At 48.7% G+C, this 10,413-nt stretch overlaps 1 protein-coding gene across 1 annotated transcript in view; it reads right to left on the bottom strand.

Moving 5' to 3' along the window:
* Positions 1-275: 275 nt before the first annotated feature.
* LOC146007418 (uncharacterized) overlaps positions 276-10,413 on the bottom strand; it is a 61,774-nt gene continuing 51,636 nt past the window's right edge. Inside the window, exons 15-17 of the mRNA XM_083145768.1 lie at positions 6,295-6,486; positions 4,284-4,398; positions 276-2,983 (exon numbers count right to left, since the gene is read on the bottom strand). Of these exons, the coding sequence (XP_083001894.1) occupies positions 1,209-2,983; positions 4,284-4,398; positions 6,295-6,486 (2,082 nt within the window). The 3' untranslated portion in view covers positions 276-1,208. The remainder of the gene's footprint in view (positions 2,984-4,283; positions 4,399-6,294; positions 6,487-10,413) is intronic.

Below are 10,413 nucleotides of genomic sequence, written 5' to 3'. Positions count from 1 at the left end.
CATCTTCAGATACGGGGAAAGAAGTCAGAATTGGTGAAATGAATGGACAGAGGTGGTTAGGGAGAGGAGGGGGCAGGTGGTACGGGGGTCTTGAAGTGGAGGAAGTCTGCATTACAGCGTGATTTCCCCCACTGCCGCTCAGCGCTACGGGAATATATTTGCAGATATCTTGTGAATTTGCCGTATTCCGAGCACTTGTATCCCTCATCCGAGGACACACCCGGGGCTGTCCGAGCACACTGCCATTATGTCATTATAAACCACGACAAATATACTTAGATTTCAATCATGTTTATTTTGTTTTAAAAAAAAAACCTTTACAGTTTAGCAAGATCTGCATAAAACACCAGTATGTACTAACAATGCAGAGCAGGACCAGTCTTTGGGTCATTTCTGGTAACACAATCCCTCAGGCGCCTCACATTCCATGACTAAACACTTACTAATGACCGGTCTATATTTGTGTCTGTCATTATGTACGGGCATCACGGAGGACGTGGTGGAGAGAATCTGTATATTATACTATATATATATTACTATTCCACTAATGCAGCGAAACACGCGTTTTACAAAACCCGATCACGTCCAAAATCCACAATTTCTATTATATATATTTTCCTTTATATTTTGGATTTTAGAAAATTTTTGTCTTTTTTTTTTAGGAATAATCCTAATCCCCCCCGAGCGCCGGTTCCCGTCTTCTGTCCTGCATGTTTGGCAAACTGCGCATACCCTTAGACAGCAATAATTTACATGCTGCGCCTGCGCCCAGGGACAGGATGAGCCTGATTCATCGGACCACTCTTTATGCAATGCGTATTCAGTACAATCGTACGGAACTGATCTGTCACTGGCAGTCCTGTAGGGCTATAGGTCAGTGCCAGTTAGTGGCAGCTGGACCGAGATGAGAAAGTGCTGACAGACCATGTAAAAGGTACAAACGGCCAAAGTCAATCGGTCAACAAAAATGAGGTGAACAGTACCAAACGGTACACAAATCGATTGAGTCTTCTGCATTTATTTTAAATTTTGGGGGGACTTTTTCGGGCTTTACCGTCCACGAAGATTCCAAATGGAAACGGTAAAATGGCTTCACTCGCCACGCGCTACACTCATTGGATAGTTGACATTGATGATATATTTTTTTAAATACCCATGTCGACCTATTGATTGTCTACTTAGATTTTAACATGACAGCATCCCCACTCTCAGGGCACAGAAATGGCTGGATGACTATTCTGATGCTTAATGAAAGATGCTTTCTGACGGAAACGTTTTCCGCATTCAGAACAGGAAAAGGTTTTTCTACCTGTGTGCCGCCTCTGATGTGTAATAAGTTTTGATTTATAAGAAAAACTTTTTCCACACTCAGAACATGAAAATGGCTTCTCACCGGTGTGTCCTCTCTGATGTATATCCAGCAATGACTTCTGTGTAAAACATTTCCCACATTCAGAGCATGTAAAGGAATTCTCACATGCGCGCCGTTTCAGATGCTTACGAAGAGTTTCTTTCCGTGCAAAGCATCTCCCGCACTCAGAACATAAAAAGGGCTTCTCACCGGTGTGTATTCTCTGATGGGCAACTAAGGCTCGTTTAGTATTGAAACCCTTTGTACACTCAGAACACGGAAAAAGCTTCTTCTCTATGTGAACTATTCGATGTTTATAAAGAGATGCTCTCTGACTAAAACATTTCCCACATACAGAGCATGAAAACGGCTTCTCACCCGTGTGCATTCTCATATGTTTGACAAGAGGTGATTTGTGTGTATAACATTTCCCACAATCAGAACATGAAAAAGGCCTGTAGTCTAAGTGAAGTCTTTCATGCAAACGAAGAGAGGCTCGGTGTCTATAATGTTTCCCACACTCAGGACATGAAAACGGCTTCTCACCCGTGTGATTTGTCTGATGTGCAACAAGAGATGGTTTACTTGTAAAAGATTTCCCACACTCAAGACATGAAAACGGCTTCTCACCCGTGTGATTTATCTGATGTGCAACAAGAGATGATTTACTTGTAAAACATTTCCCACACTCAAGACATGAAAATGGCTTCTCACCTGTGTGATATGTCTGATGTGTAACAAGAGATGATTTACTTATAAAAGATTTCCCACACTCAAGACATGAGAATGGCTTCTCACCTGTGTGCCGTCTCTCATGTATAACAAGAGATGATGTGTATGCAAAACCTTTCCCACACTCAGCACATGTATATGGCTTCTCACTGTGGTGACTTCTCTGATGTTTATTAAGAAATGATTTCAATGCAAAACATTTCCCACAATCGGAACATGAAAACGGCTTCTCACCTGTGTGATTTGTCTGATGTGTAAGAAGATATGATTTACTTTTAAAACATTTCCCACACTCAGAACATGAAAACTTCTCATCTGTGTGAGTCTTCTGATGTTTAACAAGAGATGATTTACTTATACAACCTTTCCCACACTCTAGACATGGATACGGCTTCTCACGATTGTGACTTCTCTGATGGGTATCAAGATATGATTTGTATATAAAACCTTTCCCACACTCGGGACATGAAAATGGCTTCTCACCTGTGTGAATTTTCCGATGTGAAAAAAGATTTGAATTACTTGTAAAACATTTCCCACACTCAGGACACGGAAATGCCTTCACACCTGTGTGACCTCTCTCATGTACAAGAAGATGTTCTTTGCGTTTAAAACATTTCCCACACAGAGAACATGGATAAGGCTTCTTGTCATCGGGCTGGTAGATAATATATTTATCCTCCCCTATAGAAACTCTATGAGCTGTACCAAGTGGTACAATGTCTGATGTATCATGCAGAGAGGGACCAGAGGATGTATTTGCACTGGCAGGTGCCGGATCTATATGTGGGGTAATGGGGATCTCTCCTGGAGAATTCTGCGTGATGTCATCTTCTATTCCACACTTAGCAGGTAACGGGATATGTTCTGCCGCGGTATTCCCGATGTGATGTCCATCTGCTGGGAATAAGTAATGAATAGAGTGAAGAGGTTTTCAGGTATCATTTATGCCGCTCAGTGGTGGTGGGAGGGTATCAAAAGCCACAGTCCTCCCAGGAACCTCCGTCAGGTCCATACTACCCTCCCCCTTCTGCACTTTTCAAAACCCGTGCAGTTCCTCTTTCCTTCCTGCGGTGTCGCTCTCTGCTTTGGGGCTTCTAGCACAGGTCTGGTCTGTATGTCCACACTGAGATACAGACCCGTTTGTGCTAGAAGCCCAGCTGTTTCGGCACCTAGAAGGAGTTTGGTACACCAGAGGTCATGAGGTGAAGATTCATGCACGGAGCCCAGGTCAGACCACAGGGAGGCCACAGATATGCCACAGGGATAATGCACTGAGCAGGCAGGAGGCACGGGAGTATACACAATCACAAAGTACACTGACAATTTGCTGCAGTCTATCAGCCTGGCTTTGTGATGTCAGCAGTCACATGATGGTCTACAGCAGGCATGTCCAACGCTGGCCCTCCAGATGTTGTGAAACTACACATCCCAGCATGCTTTGCAATAGTTTTAGTATTCTCTAATAGCAAAACTGTGGCAAAGCATGCTGGGATGTGTAGTTTCACAACATCTGGAGGGCCAACGTTGGACATGCCTGGTCTACAGGAACCAATGGGTATTTAGAGGACACACAGCAGCAAGTAGGGTAGAGACAACAGGGTGGATATACCCAGACATAGCCTGGATGTAGTAACAGACAGGGGCTGTAGGGGGCACCCATTAGAACTCTGGTTCCTGTGGCGATACTGTATCACAATGGTGCTGACTGTATGGAGATACATAGTGGAAATGGCAGGAACTCAGAATCCCTCAGGAACATACGGCTAGCCCTCGGCAGGACCTGCTAGCCCTGGAGGAAGAACAGCTGGTGGAGCACATCAGGCACTTGGCCACACAAAAGAGTCAGTAATGGAGAAGACCCTCTAAGGAGCCCGGGCATGGAGCCAGCCCAAATTATACCAGGAATACATACAATTATACAGAAAAAAAAGGTGGCCAGCTTTAGGTCTGCCGGTGCCACCTACGTCACATGATACAGTGCCACCTACGTCACATGATACAGTGCCACCTACGTCACATGATACAGTGCCACCTACGTCACATGATGCAAGGGTCCCCCAGAATCAGTCACCTGTATTATATGCACAGGTATATTATCACATCCTCTTACATCCTATCTCTTCATCAATCCATCACTATACATATAATTACATAAAAGGTACTTGTGGCGCAATGTACAGGGAAAATGTCCTCTTACCCAGTGATGTGAGGGGCCGGGGATTCTCCATCATCACGTCCACCTGGTGTTCCTCTATATACTCCCACTCCTCCATGGAGAAATAGACAGCGACATCCTCACACCTTATAGGAACCTGATACACACAATGATACAGTCATCACCCAGACACATCCCCCGGTGTTACTGTATAATGTCCCATTCCCAGCAGTCACCTCTCCGGTCACATCCCCCGATGTTACTGTATAACATCCCATTCCCAGCAGTCACCTCTCCGGTCACATCCCCCGGTGTTACTGTATAACGTCCCATTCCCAGCAGTCACCTCTCCAGTCACATCCCCCCGGTGTTACTATATAACATCCCATTCCCAGCAGTCACCTCTCCTGTCACATCCCCCGGTGTTACTGTATAACGTCCCATTCCCAGCAGTCACCTCTCCAGTCACATCCCCCGGTGTTACTGTATAACGTCCCATTCCCAGCAGTCACCTCTCCGGTCACATCCCCCGGTGTTACTGTATAACATCCCATTCCCAGCAGTCACCTCTCCGGTCACATCCCCCGGTGTTACTGTATAACATCCCATTCCCAGCAGTCACCTCTCCGGTCACATCCCCCGGTGTTACTGTATAACATCCCATTCCCAGCAGTCACCTCTCCTGTCACATCCCCCGGTGTTACTGTATAACATCCCATTCCCAGCAGTCACCTCTCCAGTCACATCCCCCGGTGTTACTGTACAATGTCCCATTCCCAGCAGTCACCTCTCCGGTCACATCCCCCGGTGTTACTGTATAACGTCCCATTCCCAGCAGTCACCTCTCTGGTCACATCCCCCGGTGTTACTGTATAACGTCCCATTCCCAGCAGTCACCTCTCCGGTCACATCCCCCCGGTGTTACTGTATAACGTCCCATTCCCAGCAGTCACCTCTCTGGTCACATCCCCCGGTGTTACTGTATAACGTCCCATTCCCAGCAGTCACCTCTCCGGTCACATCCCCCGGTGTTACTGTATAACATCCCATTCCCAGCAGTCACCTCTCCAGTCACATCCCCCGGTGTTACTGTATAACATCCCATTCCCAGCAGTCACCTCTCCAGTCACATCCCCCGGTGTTACTGTACAATGTCCCATTCCCAGCAGTCCCCTCTCTGGTCACATCCCCCGGTGTTACTGTATAACGTCCCATTCCCAGCAGTCACCTCTCTGGTCACATCCCCCGGTGTTACTGTATAACGTCCCATTCCCAGCAGTCACCTCTCCGGTCACATCCCCCGGTGTTACTGTATAACGTCCCATTCCCAGCAGTCACCTCTCCGGTCACATCCCCCGGTGTTACTGTATAACGTCCCATTCCCAGCAGTCACCTCTCCAGTCACATCCCCCGGTGTTACTGTATAACGTCCCATTCCCAGCAGTCACCTCTCCAGTCACAGCCCCCGGTGTTACTGTATAACGTCCCATTCCCAGCAGTCACCTCTCAGGTCACATCCCCCGGTGTTACTGTATAACGTCCCATTCCCACCAGTCACCTCTCCGGTCACATCCCCGGTGTTACTGTATAACGTCCCATTCCCAGCAGTCACCTCTCCGGTCACATCCCCCGGTGTTACTGTATAACGTCCCATTCCCAGCAGTCACCTCTCCGGTCACATCCCCCGGTGTTACTATATAACATCCCATTCCCAGCAGTCACCTCTCCGGTCACATCCCCCGGTGTTACTGTATAACGTCCCATTCCCAGCAGTCACCTCTCCGGTCACATCCCCCGGTGTTACTGTATAACGTCCCATTCCCAGCAGTCACCTCTCCGGTCACATCCCCCGGTGTTACTATATAACATCCCATTCCCAGCAGTCACCTCTCCGGTCACATCCCCCGGTGTTACTGTATAACGTCCCATTCCCAGCAGTCACCTCTCCGGTCACATTCCCCGGTGTTACTGTATAACGCCCCATTCCCAGCAGTCATCTCTCCGGTCACATCCCCCCGGTGTTACTGTATAACGTCCCATTCCCAGCAGTCACCTCTCCGGTCAGCAGCTGAATGATCTTGTTGGTGAGTTCCAGGATCTTCTGGTCATTGTGCCTCTCATGTATCAGTGAGTGAGGTGGAGGCACCGGGATGGGGCTCAGGGTCCTGCTCCGTCCTCCTGACGGAAGGGGCCGGCTGCTGGGTGTCACATGCTCTCCAGATTCCCTCTTCATTACTGTGTAATCCTGTGTATAAGAGTCATTATGCTCCATCTTGTGAACCATACATGCTTACATACATACATACATGTGCCATGTCATTAAGACTTGAGATCTGCTGAATGACTAAACAGCAAATCAGTCATAAAATCCCTTTTCAAATAGTTGTGGTTCAATAGGTCGACAATATCTAGGTCAATGTGCACAAGGTCGGCAAATGTCAACAGATGAACACATGGTACCCAATAACTATACCGTGTCCCCTCCACTGATCCCATTCAGATGGTAAGCTATGAGAGAGTTCACTAAATGAAAAATATTCAAAGTCATGTCGACTGTCACGGACCAACCGGTCGCTGCTCTAGGTACGTCAACCTGTGCAGCTCCGGCCGTGACTGGGGTTTACTTTGGACCCACGTGTCCCCTCTTTGAGGTACGCCACCACCAGCAAAGATTGATTTAGCGCTTTCAAATTGCGCAAGGGGCACCTTGCTGCCCCTGACCACACAATACAGTATAAAAAAGGGGTACTTGTTTCCTAGCACAGCGCATGGCGCCCGTCGGGGTACATCGCATGCCTTAAGTTAAGGTACTTGATGGACGCGATGGACCCGATTTTCTGTCTTTAACTGGCTCAATTGCCGGTTAAAGTGAAAATCGCGTCGATCGCATCCATCGCGGCCCCTAACAAGGGGCCGCGATGCGACCAACGCGATTTTCCGATAGGGAACAATGTTAAATTAATTTTAACGTGAAAATCGGGTTGATCGCGGCAATCGCATTATACACCGATTTTACATAGGTGACAATGTGAAATGGGCCAATATGGCCCATTTCACATTGAATATCTGTAAGAAGTATGGTTAATGCCCCCCCAATTTTAACGCCACCCCGGTATTGACGCCAACCCGAAGCGTGGCGAGCGCAGCGGTACGCGTCCTCCGACCTTTTCATACCCCCACTATCCACGATGGCATCGAGTTGAGAATAGAAAGTGTGGCGAGCGCAGCGAGCCCCGCGAGGGGACGCGGATACCTGTGAAGCCCGCGAGGGGACACGGATACCTGTGAAGCCCGCGAGGGGACGCGGATACCTGTGAAGGTATCCGCGTCCCCTCGCCATGCTTCGGGCTCGCCACACTTTCTATTCTCAACTCCACGCCGACGTGGATAGTAGGGGTATGAAAAGGTCGGAGGACTCGTACCGCCGCCCCTCGCGGGCTCGCGGCGCTCGCCACGCTTTGGGTTTGCGTCAATACCGGGGTGGCGTTAACAATGGGGGGCATTTGAAACATCAGGGGGGTTTTCAATTAAAAAAGGGATTTGTGTACTTACTGTTAAATCCTTTTCTCCGATTCCACAGGTGGCACTGGAGATCTACAGTGGGGAATAGAGGGCGACCACTAGGAGCTTGGGCACTATAATAATTATAACACTGTGGCTAGCTCCTCCCCTCTACTTCCCCCTGCCCGGCAGTCTAAAGAATTGTGCCCGGAGGAGGCTGGAAGATGCAACATACTTCCGAGAGGAGGGTAACCATCACACGTAAAACATGCACTCTAGAAACTGTAGAACAGAAGAAAAATAGAAATTTCTTTCAAACAGAGTCAACCAAACAACTGAAGTGACCAGGGGTTTTCACTAACAACCTGAATTACCCTGTAATAACTGTCCTGTATATCTGAACTGAAGGAATAGCAGCGCCGGGAGGGCGTCCAGTGCCACCTGTGGAATCGGAGAAAAGGATTTAACAGTAAGTACACAAATCCCTTTTTCTCCTTCATCCACTAGGTGGCACTGGAGATCTACAGTGGGGACGTCCCAGAGCTCCATTACGGGCGGGACGGCGCTGAGATCCTTCCAACACTGCACGGCCGAACTGTGAAGCTTGGGCCGCAAAAGTATCAAATCGATAGAATTTGATAAAGGTTCTTTGTCCGGACCAGGTGGCAGCCCTACACAATTGCAGAACCGAGACCCCTCGGGCAGCCGCCCACGAAGGACCTACTGAGCGTGTGGAGTGTGCCGTAATAGGTGAAGGAGGCACCTGTGATGCCGTCACATATGCCTGTCTGATTGAAAGGCGAATCCATCTGGCCAAAGCCTGTTTGGAGGCAGGCCAACCTCTTTTTGAGATGTCATAAAGTACAAATAGAGAATCGGTCTCTCACAGAAGCTGTTCTAGAAATGTAGATTCTGAGGGCCCGTACCACGTCCAGGTATTTAGAATCACTGGAATCCTCTGTAAACGCAGGAACCACAATGGGTTGGTTTATGTGGAAAGAGGACACCACTTTTGGTAGGAAAGACGCCTTTGTCCGTAACTCTGCTCTGTCCTCGTGAAAAATAAGAAATGGTGGGCGACATGATAATGCGCTCAAATCTGAAACCCGCCTAGCTGAGGCTAAGGCCAGCAGAAGAACTGTCTTCCACGTTAGGTATTTTAATTCCACTACCTCTAACGGTTCAAACAGCGGAGACTGTAGAAACGAGAGGACTAGATCGAGATCCCATGGTGATGTAGGTGTCCGGAAGGGAGGTTGAATTCTCAACACTCCCTGAAAGAAAGTTTGCACTTGTGGCAGCAGGGCTAATTTCTTTTGGAAATAAATGGAAAGGGCAGAGACTTGTACTTTCAGGGATCCCAGGCGTAAACCTGCAGTAAGACCCGCCTGGAGGAAGAGTAGAAGACGCGCCAATTTGAAAAATCTTGGCGATACGCTACGACTCTCACACCATGAAATGTACGCCCTCCATATACGATGGTAATGAATGGAGGTGACTTCCTTCCTAGCTCGTAACATAGTAGGAATCACTGCTGAAGGAATCCCAGCTCTTCTTAGGATTGTCCTCTCAGTAGCCAGGCCGTCAAATGAAGCCGCTGTAAGTCCGGATGGACGAAGGGACCTTGTGACAGCAGGTCGTGCTGCAGCGGTAGAGGCCATGGTTCGTCTACTAGTAGAGCTGTGAGCGTGGTGTACCACGACCTGCGAGGCCAGTCCGGTGCTATTAGAAGCACTGTGACTGATTCTCTGCGAATGCGTTGCAGAATTCGTGGTAACATTGGAAATGGCGGGAAGATGTAAACAAACTGGTAACGCCAGGGCATCGTCAGCGCATCTACCCCTTCCGCTGCTGGATCCCGCGTCCGTGCACAGTATCTCGGAAGCTGGTGGTTGTTGCGGGAGGCCATCAGGTCTATCTGAGGGCATCCCCACCGATGTATGAGTCTCTGGAAAACCTGTTGATGAAGCTTCCATTCTCCCTGGTGGATGTCGTGTCGACTGAGATAGTCGGCTTCCCAGTTCTCCACTCCCGGGATGAATACTGCCGAGATTGCTTGGAGGTGATCCTGCGCCCAGAGTAGTATCCGGCTGACCTCCTTCATTGCGGCGTGACTGCGTGTTCCTCCCTGTTTGTTTACATATGCTACTGCTGTAGCATTGTCGGATTGTACTCTGACTGCTTTGCTCCGAAGAAGATCTGAGGCTTCTAACAGAGCATTGTATATTGCTCTGAGTTCCAGAATGTTTATTGGAAGCAAAGCTTCCAGTGGAGACCACAGACCCTGGAATTGATGTTCGAGCACGACTGCTCCCCAACCCCGGAGGCTGGCATCCGTGGTGAGGACAGTCCAGTCCCATATTCCGAATCGCTTCCCCTGAAGGAGATTTCGGGAGGTGAGCCACCACGTCAATGAGAGGCGCGCCCGAGGAGATAGAGTGATTCTCCGATGGAGTGTGAGATGAGAACCTGACCACTGATGGAGTAGGCAGAGCTGGAATGGTCTTGAACGGAACCGACCGTACTGTATTGCTTCGAATGTTGCTACCATTTTTCCCAACAGGCGGATGCACAGAAACACTGTGACTCGTCTGTGTTGTAGCACTAATCGAACCAAGAGTTGAAGAGAAGTAATCTTGTCCTCTGGCAAGAAGATCTTCCGTTGTACCGT

Source organism: Crinia signifera, chromosome 6 (assembly GCF_055691185.1).
Source record: "Crinia signifera chromosome 6, ASM5569118v1, whole genome shotgun sequence".
Lineage (NCBI taxonomy): Eukaryota > Metazoa > Chordata > Amphibia > Anura > Myobatrachidae > Crinia > Crinia signifera.
The sequence above is the reverse complement of the archived record's forward strand: the minus strand, read 5'-3'. Positions and strand labels throughout refer to the sequence as shown.